General features: G+C 41.0%; 1 protein-coding gene across 2 annotated transcripts in view; it reads right to left on the bottom strand.

The window, feature by feature from the left end:
• Window positions 1–22,135, bottom strand: part of PPEF1 (protein phosphatase with EF-hand domain 1) — a 132,386-nt gene that overhangs the window by 61,508 nt on the left and 48,743 nt on the right. For both annotated transcript variants that reach the window (XM_079764511.1, XM_079764512.1), the window contains exons 9-10: window positions 7,785–7,912; window positions 3,195–3,255 (exon numbers count right to left, since the gene is read on the bottom strand). In XM_079764511.1, the coding sequence (XP_079620637.1) occupies window positions 3,195–3,255; window positions 7,785–7,912 (189 nt within the window). The remainder of the gene's footprint in view (window positions 1–3,194; window positions 3,256–7,784; window positions 7,913–22,135) is intronic.

The following is a 22,135-nucleotide window of genomic DNA, read 5'->3' as shown; positions in this document are numbered from 1 at the left end:
CAGGCAAAAAACTGGATCAGGCACTTCACTGAGCAGGATGTGCATGTGACTGATAAACATACAAAAAAGGTGATCAATTTCACTGCTCACCAGGGAAATGCACATTAAAGTGGAAATGTGATACAACTACATACCCACCAAATGGTTAAAATGAAAAGGAGACACCATTACAAGTGTTGGTGAGGACATGGAACTGGGACTCTCATACACTGGTGGCAGTATCAGTTGGTACAACTTTGTTGGTACAAACTGTTTGTCAGTATCTAATAAAGCTGAAAATATGCATGCCCTATAATCCAACTCTTCTACTCCTGGGTTGTGGTATATCTTTATAGTAATGATCCCCATTGAAACATGCCTCCTTGTACCCATATCCCTTTACAATATAATGCTGCTGCTGCTCCCAGCAAGAGATGGAGCGTTCCCAACCCCTTTGACTCTGCAGCTGGTCTTGTGATGTGCTTTGACAAACAGAAGATGGCAGAACTGATTTTGTGTGTGTTCCAGAGCTTAGACCTTAAATGGCCTTGCAGTTTATGCCTTTGATCCCTTGGAATCCAGCTGCCATGTAAAAAAATTCAGAATATCCTGTTGGAGAGAAAGGCTGCATGAAGAGAATTAAGTTGTCCAAGTTCATAGCTAACACCAAAAAGTCCCAGGCATGTAAGTAAAACCATTTGGACCTCCCTGCGCCACCCAGATGGGTTGAGTGAGCCCAACTGATACCATCTGAAACAAAGATAAGTCATCCCCACTGAGCCCTGTTCAAATGCCTGACACACAGAATCATAAGCAAAAAAATGGCTGTTGTTTTAAAGCCACTAAATTTTGGGGTGGTTTGTTATGTAGCAATATATAACTGAAAATGAGTACTTAACAAAAGAACGCATATGTTTACCAAAATGAACATGTACAAGAATATGCATAGCAGTAAGTAACATTTAAATTACCAAAACTGAAAACAACTCAAAAGTCTATAAACAGAAGAATGAATAAATTTTTTGGCATATTAATAAATATGGAATATTATTCAGCAATAAGAATGACCAAACTGCATCAACATAGATGACTCTCACAAATACTATAAGTTGTGTAAAAGAAGCCAGACTCAAAGCTCTATGCTTCCATTTATTTGGAGAAGTTCAAAAACAAGCAAAATTAATCTGGAGTGAAGAAGTGAGAAAAATAATGATGGGGGGTTGGGTAATGATTGGAGAGGGACAGGGGGGATTCTGTAGTTCTAATAATGTTTTATTTCTTGTTCTGGGTTTATTTTTTTATTTTATTTTTTTAAATATATTTTATTGATTTTTTACAGAGAGGAAGAGAGAGGGATAGAGAGTTAGAAACATCGATCAGCTGCCTCCTGCACACCCCCTACTGGGGATGTGCCCGCAACCAAGGTACATGCCCTTGACCGGAATCGAACCTGGGACCCTTCAGTCCACAGGCCGACGCTCTATCCACTGAGCCAAACCGGTTTCGGCGGGGTTTGTTTACTTTTAGAAAATCGATTGTCATATACTTATGACTTGTGTACTTTTCTGTAATGTAAAGTTTACACAAGAAAATTAAGCCATGTCCCCTTCTTTGATAAAATTTTAAGTATATTTTTAAATCACCAGCAGAATTTTTTAAATGTAGATTTTTTTTTAAATCAGAGACTGAGTAAAATATATCTAGGCTAGAACCCAGCCATCTGTGGCTGTGAATCTCCAAAAGCGATTCTGATGCATAGGCCAAACAGAGATATCAGGTCATTAGCAGAAAGAATGCTACTTCATTTCATCATTATTATATTTCCTCTCAAAAATATTTTTGACAAAGAACATGAAATAACTCTCGTTCTTTTAGATAATTGCAATTATCTAAAAGAAAGAAAATGCCAAAATACTTACTTCCACCCACTCCCCACTCCTCAGGTTTGGCTATTCCACCATTCAAAAAGCTTCCATAGATCATTAAACACTTTAATTAGTTTCATACATATGTACTTAGCTCAAAGCATGGCATTAAACCACCATTCTTTTGCCACTTCAACAGGTGTTCACTAGATTATTTAAAATATGCTCTTAGATGCCATAAACAGTTTAAATTAGAATAAAAAAAATGGTTGCCCAAAATTGAAGAAAAAAGTTTTAAAGTCTAGCATCTACCTTGCAAATAGCAGGCAGATGTTAATTTGAAGGAGAAATACATGCCTTGTGAAAAACTATTATTTTAAAACCATTTTTAACCATACCTATGTTGTCTGTCTCTCGATATCTATGTAGAAGACAGAGACATGATGGAGCCAACTGTATTTAATCCACCATTTCCCCAAGATCTGTTTCATGAAATACTCAAGATATTTTTATCGTTCAGCACAAAAGTTTCATGGAAAGCCTGGCTGGTGTAGCTCATTGGTTGAGCATTGACCTATGAACCAGAAGGTCACAGTCGGATTCCTGGTCAGGGCACATGCGCAGGTTGCGGGCTTAATATCCAGTGTTGGGCAATTGATCAATGATTCTCTCTCATCTTTGATGTTTCTATCTCTCACTCCCTTCCTCTCTGAAATCAATACAAATATTTTTTAAAGTTTCACGGATAAAAAATAAGATCCTCCTTACTAAACTACTACTGTACATCAATAAATCGTGGTTCAGAGAAGATATTAAACAAATTAACACTGAATGAAACTTAATTCAGTTTTTTGAAAGTAAAAGGATTAAATGGTCAATTTAGTTGATACCCATCATAGAGGAAAAAAGCCAGGTGAACTGATTTCACAGTTGTTTGGTGTCACATAGACAAGACAGGTGGGCATCCTTTTTTTTTTTTTTTTTTTTTTTTTTAGAATGATAAACATCCCCAAACTTAATAAGGAAAAAAAATTTTTTTTCTTATTTTAAAACAAATGACAAGAAAGCATTTACAGTACAAACGCTCAAAATAAAAATGCCCTAAAACAGATGCTAATATTCATAGGAACTTAATACATAATAAAGGTATTACCACACATCAACAGAGAGAAAAATGGCCACAAATAAAAAGGGTTATCGCCCTAGCTGGTTTGGCTCAGTGGATAGAGTGCCAGCCGGCGGGCATCTTTTAAATTATTTAGTGTTCTCCTATCTTCAGAGTTTACATTCCTTGGTGAGGACAATTCAATATTTAATGAGTGCTTTTCAAAAGACTAAAGTTTTACTTACTTGGATCTTTCTCCTGTATATGTACGTAGTTTTCCAACATGAAGGAAAAGAAATTGGATAACTGGATAAAATAAAAACACATTAATCAATTAATGAACCCCAAATAGCTACTGTAATAAATGCTATTGGTGTTTCATGTAAGTCCCCTTTAATCTTCTAGGGCCGTGGTCGGCAAACTGTGGCTCGCGAGCCACATGCGGCTCTTTGGCCCCTTGAGTGTGGCTCTTCCACAAAATACCATGGCCTGGGCGAGTCTATTTTGAAGAAGTGGCGTTAGAAGAAGTTTAAGTTTAAAAAATTTGGCTCTCAAAAGAAATTTCAACCGTTGTACTGTTGACATTTGGCTCTGTTGACTAACGAGTTTGCCGACCACTGTTCTAGGGCACTCATCTCCCAGCTGCACTAGGTCCCACCTCAACTTGCCCCCCTCCTCCCAAGGACTGCCCTTGCAGATGAGAGGTACCTTCCCCAGAGTTGCATAGGATTTCATATATATCCGTCCTCCTGGGAGGCTGCCCATAGAAAATGACTAACTGAAGCAAGGGTATTACAGCCCAGACCCCCAGTTCCCTTGCCACTGGGTGGGATAAACCATGATGCACTTCAAAGCTCCCAATGGGATCAGGCTGAGGTCAAGCTTCTCCAGAAACCATAGTTTTGCCTAGTTTCTTCCCCTGTCCAATCTTGCTTTCCTCACTTCCGTATAGGTTTTTCCTGAGAACACTTTTAGGAAATCACTTGTACCAGAATCTCTGATTCAGATTCTGATTTTAGGAAACTAACCTAATTCAGCTACTAAATTTTGTTCATTATAATCTCTTATGTTTCTTTTGGTAGTGAGATGAAGAGTTAAGGGATACTTTAAATGTCAAATATATTTGAGAAATTAAATAAGGAAGGAGAGAGTGAGGGAAAGATGGAAATCCACCAGCATTCCAATCATCACATAGATGCTGCCTCTATGCCTACCGATTATCTGCAAAAACCTGCATTTATATAGCACAAATAACTTCTCCAAGCCATTTCTCCCATAAAGAGTGACCAATAAGAAACCTTATCAACCTGGGAATAGGTCTGAGAGTTCAGGGAAGGCTTTCCATACAAATATCAAAATGTGTAAGATTAACACTGTTGATGGGTTTGTCAAGAGTTAATAGAAACCACAATGAAATACCACTGCACCCACACTAGGATGTCTATAATAAAGAAGACAAATAATAACAAGTGTCAAAGATGTGGTGAAATTGGACCCCTCATACACTGCTGGAGGGATGTAAATGGTGCAGCTACTTGGGAAAACAATTTAGCAATTACTCAAAAAGCTAAACACAGAGTTACCAGATGACCCAATAATTCCACTTCTAGGTATACACCCAAGAGAATATGTTCCCATAAAATCTTGCACACAAATATCCATAGCAGCATCCTATATAATAAAGAGGTGATATGCAAATTGACCATCACACCCTCGCACAAGATGGCCACCTCAATGTGGTCACAAGATGGCTGCCACAAGATGGCCGGTAGGGGAGGGCAGTTGTGGGTGATCAGGCCAGCAGGGGAGGGCAGTTAGGGACGACTGGGCCTGCAGGAAAGGGAGGGCAGTTGCGGGCAACTGGGCTGGCAGGCGAGGGCAGTTGGGGGCAATTGGGCCGGCAGGGGAGCAGTTAGGCATCAATCAAGCTGGCAGGGGAGTGGTTAGGGGGGGATCAGGCAGGCAGGCAGGCAAACGGTTGGGAGCCAGAAGTCCCTGATTGTGAGAGAGATGTCCAACTGCTGGCTCCCAGATTGGAGAGGGTGCAGGCTGAGCTGAGGGATAGTCTAGTTATTTATAATAATCAAAAAGTGGAAACAACTCAAATGATCTATCCACTGAGAAATGAATAAACAAAATGTGTGAAATCCATACAATGGAATCCTATCTAATAAAAGAGTAATATGCAAATTGACCACATCTCCACTATGCCCATAAGCCATGCCCACCAGCCAATCAGGAGCGAGTATGCAAATTAACCCAATCAAGATGGCTGGAGCCATGGAGCGAGCAGGAGGCTTGGGTTTCCCCGGCAATGGAGGAAGCCAAGCTTTCCGCCTGCCCTGGCCTGCCATGGCCTGCGCTCAAGGCTACAAAGTTTCAATTATAGAAGATAAATAAATCCCAACAAAAATGGCTATGGCCACAGAGCAAACAGGAGGCTTGGGTTTCCCCAGCGATGGAGGAAACCAAGCTCCCACAGCCCTGGCCTGCACTCAAGGCTACAAAGTTTCAATTATAGAAGATAAATAAATTCTAGATACCAGGGCCTCTGCTTGGGTCGCCGGGGGTTGTGGCTGGCCTGCAAACCACCACAGGCCCCTCACCCAGGCCACCCCACGCCCCAAGGGAACCCCCACCCTGATCCAGGACGCCCTTCAGGGCAAACCAGCCGGCTCCCACCCATGCACCAGGCCTCTATCCTATCTAATCCTATCTAATAAAAGAGTAATATGCAAATTTACTGTCACTCCAACACACAAGATGGCTGCCCCTATGTGGTCAAAGATCCTGCCCCCATGTGGACACAAGATGGCCACCACAAGATGGCCAGCAGGGGAGGGCCGTTGGGAGGGACCAGGCCTGCAAGGGAGGGCAGTTGTGGGAGATCAGGCCAGCAGGGGAGGGCAGTTGGGGGCGATCAGGCCTAAAAGGGAGGGAAGTTGGGGGCAATCAAGCCTGCAGGGGAGGGCAGTTAGGGGTGACCACGCTGGCAGAGGAGGGAAGTTGGGGGCAACCAGGCCTGCAGGGGAGGGCAGTTAGGGTGACCAGGTTTGTAAGGAAGGGTATTTGGGGGGAACCCAGGCCTGCAGGGGAGGGCAGTTGGGGTGACCAGGCCTGCAGGGGAAGGCTGTTGGGGGAGACCAGGCCTGCAGGGGAGGGAAGTTAGGAGCAATCAGGCTGGCAGGGGAGCAGTTAGGCATCAATCAGGCTGGCAGGGAATGGTTAGGAGGTGATCAGGCTGGCAGGCAGAAGTGGTTAGGGGCAATCAGGAAGGCAGGCAGGCGAGCAGTTGGGAGCCAGCAGTCCTAGATTGTGCCTACCAGGATCGGGCCTAAACAGGCAGTTGGACATCCCTCTAGTGGTCCCAGATTGGAGAGGGTGCAGGCTGGGCTGAGGGACACACACTCCTGTGCACGAATTTCGTGCACCGGGCCTCTAGTATTATCCATAAAAAGGAGTGAAGTACTGATATACACTACAACATGAATGAACATTGAAGATATTATGCTAAGTGAAAGAAGTCAAGACACAAAAGGATCACATTTTCTGTGATTCTGTTTATATGAAATGGTGAGAAAAGGCAAATTCATAAAGACAGAAAACAGATTAGTGGTTTCCAGGAGCCTGGAAGAAGGGGAAATGGGGAGTGACTGCTAATGACTATAGATATTTTTTGGGGGGAGTGATAAAAATGCTCTAAAATTTATTGTGGTGATGGTTACAACTTTGGGTATATACCAAATGCCATTAAATTTTACACTTTAACTGAACTGTATATCAATAAATCTGTTATAAAAAGAGTCAATATTAAAGAATGTACTAAAACTAGAATGTGTGCATATAAAGCATACCAATTTTAGAGCTCACTCTACCTTTATACTCATCACTACATTCCACAGTGCTTAAAAGGACAGCTCACACTGTGAGCTTCTAATCAAGGCAAAGGGAAAATCTGATTGAATCATAGTATATCATTTTTATAACTGCCAAGAATAAATCCAGCAATGTCTTTGATACTTTTTAAATTTTTCTTAATTATTTTTAAAGATAATGTGATAAATTTACATATAAATATGATTGTTGAAAACTACAAACAATACAGAATGAAAATGAGAATTCCTCTCCCATCCAATCCCACTCCTGTCCCCAGAAATAACCACTGGAAATACTTCATTGTATAGCTTTTTCCAGACTTCTGCTGTATGTTTAATTTTCTTTCATATATATGGGATAAAACTCTACATTCTTTCTACCAGTTGATTGTTTTTCATTAACATTGGAGATCTTTCTAAGATATTTTTATTACTAAAAAGTACTTTTTTCCATCAATAAGCATTAAAGTTTGATTATATATATATATATATATATATATATATATATATATATATATATATATATATATATATATTGCAAGTTTTAAAAAAGCCTTCCTCACCCATCTATATTTTCTTCTAGAACTTTCATAGGTTCGTTCCCAGGAAATTCTTCCCGTTTTTAACACCATAAAGTATTGTTGTTGTTTTTTTTCTTCATAAAATAACAATTTTCTACTGGGACATGTCCCCAAAATCGAATAAGACCATTTTTATTAGTCAACTAGATATCTGGCAGCCCTCTTAAAAATGTGAACTTCAGAACTGAAAAATACCATCCTCATCCCAAATCATACTCCCTCTCTCAACAGCTAGTTCCAAGACAATGTCACTATATCTTCTATTAAAACCTTTCACTAAGGTTTCTCAGCTTAAAATTATCCCAACCAGTCATTCTTTCAATAACAAGGGTAAAAATAAGCAGTTTACCAAAATAAGAGACAAGCTTACAAAACAGACCTGTAATTGGCCTTGTTCATCGGCATATTCAATGGACTGGAAGATGGTGAGAGCATAACGCTGTCTGGTCTTCAACCGAGCTCTGTAACCTCGGTACCAATTTTGGATGATCAATGCAGCTCTTATTGCTACAGACACACAGGACACAAAATTCAGAGAAAAACAGTTACTATGCAGCTATGATGGGGGTAAGAAGGTGCTTCAGGGGGAAAAATAGTCAGTTCACCTGGATTCCTCGGTTCTACACACATAAAACTACAATCAATGAGATTTACCCTCATGTTTTTGTAAAATGTCCTTGTCTCAAATATTCATAGAAGAATAATGGCATGAATATTGAGTAAAATTTTTGGAGCAAGACTACCTGAATTTGAATCCCAGCTCTGCTAATTACTGTCTATGTGACTTTGGGTAAGTTATTAAAACTCTCAAAGCCTCAGTTCCCTTATCTGTAAAATGGGGATAATAGCACTTACCTATGGCAATACTTAAGCATATAAAGTCTATGTATGCCCTATGAAGTAGCAGTTCCATTCTTCACTATATATCCCAAAGCAACTGTCACATAGTCCACTAAGGAGACATATGGCAATACAATGCTTCTTTGTGGCAATAGGAAGTTTGACACCAACACAGCCTGGCTGTCTATTGCCAGGACAGAGAATGTGTAACTGTGGTGGATGCACCTATAAAGTCTATGGCACAAGTGGAAGCAATAGATTCAATAAACCCATAGTAACATGAACGGGTCTTAAAAAATTGTGCTTCAGTTAGAACAGTTATTAAAAAGTTAAAGACAGAATGAAATATAACATGATACCACTTTATATAAATTTAAAATACATATACACAAAACCACAATATACATTTCATAAGAGTATATACAAAGGAAAAGATACACACTAAACATAATAATTCGTTATTTATGGGGAGGGTGACCATCAGGTACATGGGCAAAAGGGAATAAACAAATTAATTAACATAAGAAAGGGTCTTGCAGAAACCAATGATAACAATGCACAATGAATTAAGAAGTATGATTCACTCCACCTTCTACACCTGATATTCAATTGACAAGCGATGGATGAAAATGAACACACCTCCCTCTGCACAGAGTTACTGCAAGGACAAAATTAGATACTACAGTAAACAGTTTAGCTAAATGACTACTGTAAAGCACATGCTAAATAAATGTCAACTATAGTGGTAAGTACTCTCTTGTTTGTGGATTATTCAGACACACTGACTCTCTTCCGGTAACCTTTGAACTATCCTGTACCTTCATAGAAAGAGATCAGGTGAAAGATGAGATTAAAACATAGTCTCTTATGCCTTCCTCGAGTTTTAGAGTTAAGAGGAATCAACATCAGCTGGCTCCTTTTATTCCTGCTGTAATTTTCCCTAGTTAGCACATAAAAATCAAGAGTTGACTAAAACGAGCACATTTGAGTTTTGAAAGCAGAAATCCAGCCTCCAGTCCCAGTATGTTTAGTTTAGTACTGCTGTGGTACACCGAGTAGACACTAATCATCTGAGGGTGTTTATTTATGAGCTCCCTCAAGGCTCTTGGGTTTCAGAGACTCTCATTTCATTACTCAGCTTTCAGAAAACCCCAGGAAATAGACATAAGGTCAAATATCAAAATCTTTATAGGGAAAAACCACAGGGAGAAGAAATCAAGTAACTTGTTCAATGTTGCAAAGCAAATAGTTGGTAGTACCATGGCTGAAATCTCATGTTCTTAACATATCCTTCTGGACAGTAACCTGAAAGGTCTGTTCTGTGAAACAGTGACTGTCATGACCAACCAATCCTCACCTCAGTGGTTTTCTATTCACCAAGCACAATGTTCTGGTGTTACTTGCTGAGAGTCAGGCAATAGATTCATTCATTCCTGCAGTCGTCGCCACACTGTGAAGCTGAGAGAGACTAACTTACTTAAGGTCATTTAGCCAATAAATGGAAATGGACAGCAGGAATTGAATCAACATCTCACTGAGCCCATAGCCCAAGCTCTTAACCTGCATAAATCTATTGACCTTTCTCTGTGTCTCAGTTTCTTCATCTGCACAATTATGAAGTGAAATAAATGATCTCTTTCTATTTAGTATTAAAAACATCAACCTATATATATAAAAGCCTAAGCGACCGTTAGGACCTAACAACCAGAACAACCAGGATGACCAGTTGACCAGTCACTATGATGCACACTGACCACCAGGGGGCAGACACTCAACACAGGAGGTGCCCCCCTAGTAGTCAGTGTGCTTCCACAGCCAACCTCACACAGCCCCTCCCCCTCCCACCCAGCCAGCCTCCCACGGCCCCTCTCCCCGCCCTGCCAGCCCCTCCCATAGGCCCTGATCGGGGGGCCAGCTGGCCAACCTCCCACAGCCCCGCGCCCTGGTTGGCCAACCTCCCATGGCCCCTCCTCCCGTCTGGTCACCACCCCCCCATCAGCCTCGATTGGGAGTCTGGCCAGCCAACCTCCCAGGGTTCCTCTCCCCAGCTGGCTGGCCCCCCCAATAGGCCTCGATCACCAGCCAGGCCAAGGGACCCCCACCCATGCACAAATTTGTGCACCGGGCCTCTAGTAATAAATAATCAAGCTTATTATTTCTACAATTGATAATTGAACAAAATAGCTACCATATGTTAAAGGCTACTATAAGACATTAGTCCCAAGTATTATCATCTCCATGTTACACATACAGAAACTTCAGGTTTAGAGAGGCAAGGATCTTGCTCAAGTCATTCACCTAGTATGAATTCAGGTCTTTGAAGTCCTGGGCTCTCTCCACAATATATAGCCAGCTACTTCATTTCCTAATCTATTTGTACCTTTCCTTCCTTGAATAATAGCCACCATTTATTGATGGCCTACTATGTGCCTAGCACTAAGCCAGACACATTACATATACTACTACTTCTACTCCTCCCCCACAAGGAGAAAGAGGTCATCTAAGTCTCCTCTCCCGTTTCTGCCTTGCTGGGACCACAGTCCACTCACCCAGGGAGGAGTTGTTATTTTGTTTGGTAAGCACACAGTACATTCATGGGCGATCTTTTACTAGTGGATGTGGGTAATGGCCTTGGAAGGTACAGTCATGCTCAGTTCCCTGTCTCTTGCACTTCCTCTTCTACTCCAAAGTCAATAAGCTGAGCTACCCTGACCCCATTGGGAATCCACCATCTCTCTTTGGGCTTGCATTCCTGTACCTGTAGGGACACTTGAGCACGAAGGCCACTTACTAAGCTATCACATCTCACCCCATGCTTCTCTACTTTAGTCAGCTTGCTGGTGCTGGAAGCTGGGACTCTGCAGGCCACATTTCCACTTTTCCCCACGTTTGGCTCTGTAAATAGGGCCTGTTGAGGCTAGAGGAGGGACAGGGGACACACTTCTTCCTGTTCCTGTTAGTATAGCCTAGCAAGTGCTCTTCGCCCCCACAGATTCTCCTTGTTGCAGCCATTGGATCCAATTTGTAGTTTACCCAGCACTTGTAAAGCCAGCCTCATGGCAGCCTCTCAGAGACACGGGCACCAGTTGAGCAGCCCCCCTTCTCAAAGGTCTGAGTTTTAGTTCTGCAGGACCCCTCCTCCAAGTTTCTAAATTTTAATAATTCCAATCTTTCCCCTTTGTTCTCTCAGCCCTAGAGGTGGTAACATTCCTGCAGTTGCTACCTACACATACATTCAAGTTCTTTTTCTTTTTCTTTATATTTATTTATTGTCTAAAATTTTACATATGTCTCCTTCCCCCCACCCCCGCTTAACCGCCCCCCCCCATTCAAGTTCTTTTTTAGGGACTCTTTCAGTTACCTAGTAACAACTTGATTACTAGCTGACAGTTGCTTACATTCAGTTCTCTCTATTCAAACTACTCTTGGTTTCTGCGTCCTGACTAAACCCCACATGATGAGCTAGTCCCTTGGCAATGGGAAAAGTAGGTCCAGCTCAGGTCCTTACTAGAGTCCCACATTTGGATTTTGAATACTTGGGCAGTGGCTGATAAAATGGACTTTGATCCTGAGCATGAATGCCGGTTACTAAGGTACTGCTGCGTCTTGGGCATAGAATTCTCCCAGTACCCTCTTGAGAAGAGGTAAGGAGAGGCAGAACAGGAATGGAATAGCAACATCAGACTTCTAAAACTTCACCACTGCAGGGCACTCTAGCCAGCTCAGGACTCTCCTCTGGAGCAGAAACCTTCAAAATGGCAAAGGGTAGAGCCCAGATATACACCCCACTCCAGGGGTGGGGCACTGAATCCATAACTCCCAACCCTGCCCATAGAAGAAAATATTTGTGTTGTCCAGTTCCAAACTCACTAGACAGCTTAGATCTGCTTCTGGTCCTGATGCTTCATGGTGTGACAGGGCTTCCCCGTCACATTAACTCCATGCACAAAAAGACAAAAATAAAAGCTATAATAAATAGCCTTATATGTTGCAAAGGTCTTCTATTTTTGGTTTCTAGAAGGAAGCAACAGTATAGGTTTAATAAGTTACCTGGCCAATTTTTTGTGTATGGCACCAGTGGTTTCTCTATTGCCAAACTGTGTGTGTGTGTGTGTGTGTGTGTGTGTGTGTGTGTGTGTCTGTGTATTGCTGTTATTTTTTTAATGGATTATTTCCTTTGGTGGTGATCATTATCAAGGTATTTTGCAAGAAGCTAGATATCCATGTAGGAAGTCAATGAGCAAAATGAATGATACATTCAGAGCATTTGCTTTGTGGTGATAGACACTGCTTGGTGCTTTATATGGATGATTTGATTTGATTAGTCCACTCAACAATCCTATGAAGTTATCTTCATTTTACAGATAAGGAAACTAAGGTTCAGAAATAACCTGTTTGGGGTCACATCAGTCATCAGTGGAAGAATGCAGAGTCAAATCCAGATGTATGTAATACCAGAACCTGGTCTCATAACCATTTTGCAATACAGCTCAGCATGGCATTTGGAATCAGCCATAAAAAATGGGACAGCATGTAGAATAATTAATATCTCCCTCCTACACTTCCCCACCACATTTCCTATACTCTTTGGCTGATCTCTTGTTCTCCATAGTACTTTTTACCATCTGACACTCCATATAGACATATGTTTGTGTTTATTGTCTATCATCCCCTATTAGCTAAGCTACATGAGAATAGGGACTTTATTTTGTTCACTGCTATATCCCCAGCACCTGGGGAAAGGCCATTCTAGGGCTGTTATAATAATACACTAGAGGCCCAGTGCATGAATTCGTGCACATTGAAAGGAACTGTGGGCTGCGAGGCTTTGGTGGGCTCATCCTCCACGCCCCACCCAACCCCTCCCACCATGGCCCTGGTCCAGGAGCCCCCCTCCTGCCACCACCGCTCCCGTGTGCTGACAGCACCGGCCCCACTTGCACCCACTGATGGTGTGGAGTGATTGGGGCCAGCACTAGCAGCAGGTGTGAGCGGTGGCTGCTGCCCTGATCGCCCCACAGGAGCAGGGTAGGTGGAGAAGCCCTCAGGGGTGATCAGGGCTGGCAGCTGCCATTTGCACCTGCTGATGACGCCGAGTGATCGGGACCGGTGCTGGGTGCTGGCAGCGGGTGTGAGCGGCAGCTCCAGTGCCAGCAGCGGGTGTGAGTGGGGATGGCGCTGGCAGCAGGTGCAAGCGCTGGGTGGGACCGCAGCGCGCAGGAGCAAAGAATTTTCAGTAACCACCAGAGGCTCACCCTGATGACAGCTACTGGCGCCTCGCCTTGCTGGCACCCCCGCTCACCTGCTCCACCATCCCTCCGCAGCCAACACCTGCCATGTTCTGCGCACACCCCCTGGTGGTCAGTGCACGTCATAGCGACCAGTTGTTCGGTTGTTCCACCGTTTAGTCTATTTGCATATTAGGGTTTTATATATATAGATAAGAGTATACTAGTAATGTGTTAATATAGGTATTAGTAATATATTAATTAATTAATATAAAATGCTTAGTACATTGCCTGACATATAGGAACCACTCAATAAATGCTAGAATTATTTTTTTTTTAAAGTAAGGCAGGATGGCAGCAGAGTAGGAGGATGCTGCATGGACATGCTCTAAGGAACAAGCTGGAATTACAACTGAAATATGGAAAGGCTTCCTGAGTAATCAATGGAAAACTCACAGGAGAGAACCCTGATACCCAAGGACCAAAGGTGGAGACCGCACAGAGACTGGTAGGAGGGGTGGAGGCGTGAAAGGGCTGGCCGGCACCCACAGCAACTACAGTCCTGGAGAAATATCTCAGCTCTGTGTGGGGGGTGTGCCACTGAGAACTCTGGGATCTAATTCTGAATCTGGGCGCCCCAGCAGAGCACCAAACTGAGGAGGCTAGCCACATAACATCTAGCTGTGAAAAGAAGTGGGGTGATGTCTGCCAGGGAGTGGCAGCTGAAAGTTCAGGCACCCTCTTAAAGGGTCAACACACAAAAATTCCCTGTGGAGCCACCCACCTTGTGCTTTGGCAGTGGGTGGGTGAAGTGAACTGGAGCTGTGACAGCAGAACCCAGGACTGGGGACTTGGGGCATAGAGCTCAGAAGGCCGACACCCCAAGTTTCCTGGGCTGAGTCATTTCCTCACACAGCAGAGGACATCTTTCCCACATAGACATCTACCTTGCCTGGGGGGAAGACAGTTGGCACACCCTATTGGAAAACACCTTGCCCTGAGGCCACTTAAGAGATTAAAAGTAACAATTAGCCTTCAGGCAGAAGCAACCTCACCCGCCATGTTGAAAAAACTCTTGCCATACCTGAGGACGATTGCCTGGAGGCTTCAAATCGGAATCCTATTAGTCTGTAGATAGAGGCAGTCTCTGGAGGCTTTGAGTCTTTGCCTGATCCAATTAGTCAGAAACAGCCTTTAACACGTTCTGCACTAGAGATTGAGAGGTGTAGAGGATCTACCTCATACATAGTCACAAACCCAGACAGACAATCAAAATGAGGAAACAAAGAAAAAAAACCCAAATGAAAGAACTAGCAAATTCTCCAGAAGAGATAAATGAAGCAGAGATAAGAAATATATCTGAAACAGAGTTCAGAGTAATGATGTTAAAAATGGTCAACAGAATGAAAAAAGATATAGTAACTATGAAAAAAGAACAGTTTGAGATAAAGAATGATATAACATAAATAAAGAACACATTAGAAGGAATACATAGCAGATTAGGGGAAGCTAAGGATTGAATCAGGGAATTAGAAGACAGAGCTGAAAATATCACTCAATTTAGAGAACTAAAAAGAAAAAAACAATTAAAAAACAGGAGGACAGCTTAAGGGAGCTGTGGGACAATGTGAAATGTAACAATATTATAATAATAGGTGTGCCAGAAGAGGCAGAAAGGGAGAAAGGAATAGAGAAGGTGTTTGAAGAAATAATGGTAGAGCCCTAACCAGTTTGGCTCAGTGGCTAAGGTGTTGGCCTGCGGACTGAAGGGTCCCAGGTTCGATTCTGGTCAAGGGCATGTACCTTGGTTGCGGGCACATCCCCAGTAGGGGGTGTGCAGGAGGCAGCTGATCGATGTTTCTCTCTCATCAATGTTTCTAACTATCCCTCTCCCTTCCTCTCTGTAAAAAAAAATCAATAAAATATATTTTAAAAAAGAAAAAAGAAATAATGGTAGAAAACTTCCCTAACCTGGTAAAGGAAAAAGTCACACAAGTTCAGGAGGCACAGAGAACCCCAACCAAGAAGAACCCAAACAGACCCATGCCCAGACACATCATAATTAAAATGCCAAAAATTAAAGACAAAGAGAGAATCTTAAAGGCAGCAAGAGAAAAGAAAACTGTTACCTACAAAGGAGTTCCCATAAGGCTGACACCTGATTTCTCATCAGAAACTCTACAGGCCAGAAGGGAATGGCATGAAGTACTCAAGGTAATGGAAAGCAAGGATCCGAGACCAAGATTACTATATCCAGCAAGGCTATCATTCAAAATAGACATTCAACTAAAGAGTTTCCCAAACAAACCAAAAAAAAGGCTAAAGGAGTTCATCTCCACCAACCCAGCATTACAAGAAATGCTAAAGGGATTGCTGTAAGGGATTGCTGTAAGAAGAAGAAACAGAGAGAGAAACCTAGCCATACAGAATTTAAAAAGCTGGAGTAGCAATACTCATATCCAACAAAATAGACTTTAAAAGCATCATGCTAAGGGAAATAAGTGAGTTGGAGAAAGATAAATATCATATGATCTCACTCATTTGTGGAATATAATGACCAACATAAACTGATGAACAAAAATAGAGCCAGAGGGGAAAAATATTCTAGAATATAATAGAAGTAACCCTGTTATTTGCAGATTTTTAATATTTCCTACAACTTTTGTGATATCATACTATGTTAGTACAGTTTTGGTAATATTATTATACTTAAAATCCTTTTATTCTTGAAATATTAATGCTTATTGCATGTAATATTATTATATGTAAGATCATTTTTCTTGAATAATTGGTGTTTATTGCATGTAACATTTTTCTTGAGATAGTAATGTTTATTGCATGTAACATTATTATATTTAAAATCGTTTTTCTTGAAAAAAACTGAAAAAAAAAGCAGTAAGGCAGGCATAGAACAGACTGCAGAATCTCAGAGGGAAGGTGGGGGAGGGTGGATGAGTAGGAAGAGATCAACCAAAGAACTTGCATGCATAAATGCATAACCCATGGACACAGACAATAGGGTGGTGAAGGCCTGGGGTGGGAGGGGGACTATAAAGGGTCAATGGGAGAAAAAAAGGGACGTATATAATACTTTCAACAATAAAGATTTAATTTAAAAAACGAGTAAGGCAGGAATAAGAGACAATAATTCTATCTCCAGGCTAACAATTTCTAGTGCCCCCAAAGACTTACTAATTAGATATGATATTTCATTAAAATTTTCACAAACTATTGTGAACAAAACAGGCTACCATCTTAGAACCCAAGAATCAGGAGCAAGAAGAGCCAATCAGGACCCACAGGGCTCACTCCCTTAGAGAGCATAGTCTCAGCTAAAGAGTCACCTTCTCAGTGAGGCCTTTCCTGACCACCCTTTTTATAATAGCACCCCTCCCCTACTGACTATCTAATTCCTTATTTTCTTTCCACTGCACTTATCACTATCTGATATAGCATATATTTCACTCGTGTGCTATTGTCTGTCTCCTACCACTAGAACAATGGTTCTCAACCTTTCTAATGCCGCAACACTTTAATACAGTTCCTCATGTTGTGGTGACCCCCAACCATAAAATTATTTTTGTTGCTACTTCATAACTGTAATTTTGCTACTGTTATGAATCGTAATGTAAATATCTGTGTTTTCCGATGGTCTTTGGCGACCCTGCTAGCAGTTCTCAACCTGTGGGTCGCGACCCACAGGTTGAGAACCGCTGCTGTAGAGCCTAAGACCATCGGAAAACACAGATATTTACATTATTTATATTACGATTCATTAACAGTAGCAAAATTACAGTTATGAAGTAGCAACGAAAATAATTTTATGGTTGGGGGTCACCACAACATGAGGAACTGTATTAAAGGGTCGCGGCATTAGGAAGGTTGAGAACCACTGCACTAGAATGCAATCTCCATAAAGGCTGGGATTTTGGTTCATTGGATTAGCTACTGTATCCCTGTTGGGAACAGTCCCTGGAACATAGTAGATACTCAATAAATATTTGTTAAATGAATGAAACTACTGTTTAATTAAGACTTTCTGTCTTGTGTTTCTCCTCATGCAGAGTGGTAGTCTTATGTTTGGTTTGTTTTGTTTTTTAAATAGGAGTTTATTTGACATCATTCTTTAAGCAAGAAGCCTTATATTCAGAATAAGCCATTTAAAGACTCTGCTTTTTGAAATTCTGCTGGTAGAGGCCTCCAGGATGAGGGAATATGTAGTGTAACTTTAAGGGGTCTGACATCCAGTCAGAGAGAAGAGAGAGAGGCACAAGTGTGATAAAACTGATTAAAATGAAGTCAAATGAACTGAAAAGAGAATGAACCGTCTAGTGGCAAAAGGCTTTAAACAAGGAGGACAAGCATCTATTTCCTCAGCTATTCAAAGCATGCTGAAAATAGGGTATGGCTCAACTCTGGGATGACAGTTTTCATTGTTGTTTTTGTATACAGATGTTCTACATCTGCCAGCTGCTAGAGTGTGGGGCTGTCACAGTGAGACTTTCAACTTCACTGGAAAAAGCATAAAGTGTGAGATGGTCACACAGCCTGATTAGTGGGCAGCAAACAAGGCAAGGGCCTCTATGAGACTCACTCATCCACAAATTGTGACATCCCTGCAGAACAAGGACACAGCACAGCCTACTTGTCCCTGGAAAGCATTTTTTCTTAAACAAGAGGTAAATGAGAGTAAACCACGAGGCCCAGTGTCCAAACAGTGGCAGACATTTTAAACAAAACTATACACTTTCCCCTAATGACAAAAGAAATCATAGTTTTATCATTCTTAAAAACCTCTGGCCTTTTAATCAGAGAAGGACAAGAATTAGAGGTAATGTCTATGACCTTTTTATTTGCTCATATACTAGCCCACCCACCAACTCATCCACATGGAGTAATAAAAATAATTTCTGAATTTGTAAACTAGGGACTTCCATTCTGGTCCCAACTCAACCAGATGCAAATCACTTTACCTCTCTGGTGCTCAATTTCTCATGTGAACAATGAGAACTTGGGATTTTGTGATCTCTAAGATGTTTTCCAGTTATAAAATACTCTAATTCATCCCTCTATTTTTTTAATGCCACAGCTGCAGCCTATTATTGCACATAGTGAAGTTGAAAATAACCATTCAAGGACAAAATAGAATGTGTAAATGCAAACACTCAAATCAGAAGCTTCTAGACAAAGAAGACAAATCTTAAAGACTATTTTAAAAATGTGAATTATCTAGAAGATCCAAGTCAAGTCACTAATATCCTTGACTTTCTCATCAAGGAGTTGTAGCTAAACTTTGCTAGCAATTGGTCAAGGAACATAAATATTTCACTTATTACTTCTTTAAATTACCTAAAATATGATTACTGTATATTATCTGTTAATTGGTTCAAGAAATACCCAATAGAAGATGGGGAAAGATGGATGAGGAAGAAAGTGAAGACAAGATGGGGCTGGAAGACAGAGACACATGGGAAAGGTCTAAGGCCCATAGGTTTCAATGACGATCAAGAGATCATAGAATGGGCCCAGACAGTGTTGCTCAGTGGTTGAGCATCAACCCATGAACCAGGCCCAGTCAGGGCATATGCCTGGGTTGTGGGCTTGATCCCCAGTGGGGGTCATGCAGGAGGCAGCAAATCGATGATTCTCTCTCCCTCTCTGAAATCAATAAAAATATATATTTTTTAAAAAGAGTCAATAACTATTTTTAAAAAGAGATAAGAGAATGGTATAGTAATCATAAAGATTGCAGAGGTGGAACTGATCCAAGTGGCTACAGGGGCCAGGATATGGGAGTGAGCAGCTGAAGTACGGTGGAGGAGGGGCTGCCAGAGTTTAGGAGGTCAAGGAACTGAGATGCCAACATGTTTGAGATTATTCATGTGTACAGTGAAGATATTCAAGATGATGCCAAGATGTGGCACACAGAGTCTGCAAATAATGAGAAAGTTGGTGGACAGCAAAAACAAGGAAGGGCTAACAAAAGTACCTCCAAAGGACATAAAGCTAGGTTGCAGCCACTACAGGATTAGGATTTTTTATTTTATTTTGAAACATTTTCAAACATATTGGAAAATGGTAAGAATAGCAAAATTGTTAATATTTTGTCACATATGCATTCTCTTGCATGCTCTCTCTCTCCACACACACATAATCATCCATCATTTCTTCAGTCTTCTTTATTCTAGAAAAAGTTCTTAGCTTTCCTTTCCTTTAATGGTACTGATATTTTCTTTCTCTTTATAATTAGTAAATAATTTGCAAGAGAACATTTTGGAACTGTGTATATATTCTATTCTCCAAAACATCCATTGATGATTTTTGCCTAAGTCAATTATTTCTATGGTGGTTGCAAAATAGCAAATTTTAACTCATTTGTTCTACATTTACTAGGATTAGGATTTTTAAATGCCCTGTTTAAGGTCCTTTTTTATTCAATATGGCAATGGGACAACACTTGGATTGCATAAAGCCATCTAATGCAAGTTTCCATGAGAATTTTAATCTTTGGCTGAATCACAGTTCAGGAAAATATGAAGTTTTATCTATACAATACCAAAATAATAGGCTAAATCAGTAAAATCAGGTGAACAACAGTTTACATGCAACTGTGACACCTCTTTCATATTAATCTCTAATTTCCTAAAAGAATCATTATTGTGAAAATATCAACTTTTAAAAACTATCATATCCTTAAATACGTAAGAAATTTAGCTATGTACAAGTATAACTCTCATTTTAAATTATTAAAATATTTTCTTAGAGGAAATATTCTATTTAACAATTCAATAATGACTTTAATCCTCACCTAGTGGGGGAAAACTTAAATGTCTTGACTGCAATTATGTTTTATGTCTCCTTTGTTATCAATTACTAATCTGACTTATAGTGCCAAATTCATTCACCCAAGGTTAAATACAATCAGCATTAAAGTTTTGTCTTTCGAAGCTGCTAAAAAGACAATGCAATACAAAGCCATAATCATATAGGAAAGGTATTCTGATTATGGGAAATCACTGGCAATTGGAGCTGAGGTATTGACCTTTCTGACACTGAGTTTAAATGCGTCTCTGTTACAGGATTTCCTAACAAATCACAGGCTCCAACTATAAAGCTGGCTTCTTTGTGAATTGTCTAGTTAGGGCTGAAGCTGGTAAATAGCATTTAAATGGGGAGGTGTGACTTTATATTCTTTCAGCAGTACTTTCTACCTTCTAAAGGCTCATGATTCTAGAGTGGATATCTGAATAGTCCCTGTCAGGATCTCATCATTCCGAAAATGTCTAAAGCAGAGGCAGATTAATCACACAGCAAATAACAATTATGAAAAATAAGAGGATGCATTTAATTGGTGTAAAGAATAAAAAGACTGCTTAGTGTTTTTGTTTGTATGCAGGCAATAAACATGTTTGTAGTACCAATCCTATATAAATTTCAAGGCTCATATATTATCATATCAAAAAGTGAATAATTAAGTAAAAATTGTTGAGAGGGATCATAATTTCAGATGAAGGAAGTGATCTCCTTTTACAAAGAAAAGTACTTGTTTAAAATGATTTCCATTTGATGCCAATCAAGCAGGGATTATAGTATAAAATGTGGGCTGAAACTAAAGAATTGGCAGATTTGGGATACTGATCTTAATTAAAGCCATGGGAGTAAAGTCACCCAAAGAGAGCATTAGAGTGACAAAGAGGGCCAAGAAGAATCCAGAGGAACCCCAATATTTAAAAGTTGAAAGAAAGTGGCACCCTTGCCTGGCCTGTGTAGCTCAGTTTTTGAGCATTGACCTATGAACCAGGAGGTCACGGTTCGATTCCCAGTCAGGGCACATGCCCCGATTGGGAGCTCAGTCCCCAGTGGGGGGCGTGCAGGAGGCAGCTGATCAATGGTTCTCCATCATCATTTATGTTTCTATATCTCTCTCCTTCTTTCTTCCACTCTGAAATCAATAAAAATATATATACAATGAGTGGCCGCATTATTATGATTTCTGAACGCATAATAATCTGGCCACTCAGTGTATATCCTATATAATAAAAGGCTAATATGAAATTGTTCCCTCAAATAGGAGTTTGACCATCAGGCAGGCCGGCCAACCGCCCATGTCCCCTCCCCCTGGCCAGGCTGGCCGAACCCCACCCATGCACGAATTCATGCACCGGGCCTCTAATATATATAAACACACACTGAGTGGCCAGATTATTATGCATTCAGAGATCATAATAATCTGGCCGCTCAGTGTATATTTTAAAAGGACTCATAAGTAGTTCAAACAGAGACATAAAAGGAAATCCAGAAGAATATTCTGGCACTGAAAGCAAGGGCCTTGAGTATGTTAAGAGGGGAGTGTGCAAGAATGCCAACTACTGCCAGGACGTCAAGCAAAATAAGTACTGAAAATGCACCACTGGACTTCAAGGTCATTCAAGAACCTGTCAAAATCATTTTTCATGGGATGGGATAAAGGAAGAGGTAGGGGACATTGGTGTGAATGATCCCTTCAGGAGCAAACTCTTAGCAGGAGGAGAGAGGAGAGTCACTGGAGGGAACAACAGGGCAAGGGAAGGAAAACAGTTACAAAGGGCAATTTTCAACAACTGGGAAATATGGGGCTGGGCATGGAGGGAGGGGACCTCTCAGGCAGTTCTGAATGGCTTGA

This window comes from Cnephaeus nilssonii (assembly GCF_951640355.1).
Source record: "Cnephaeus nilssonii genome assembly, chromosome: X".
Classification (NCBI taxonomy): Eukaryota; Metazoa; Chordata; class Mammalia; order Chiroptera; family Vespertilionidae; genus Cnephaeus; species Cnephaeus nilssonii.
This window is presented reverse-complemented; position numbering and strand designations above follow the sequence as displayed.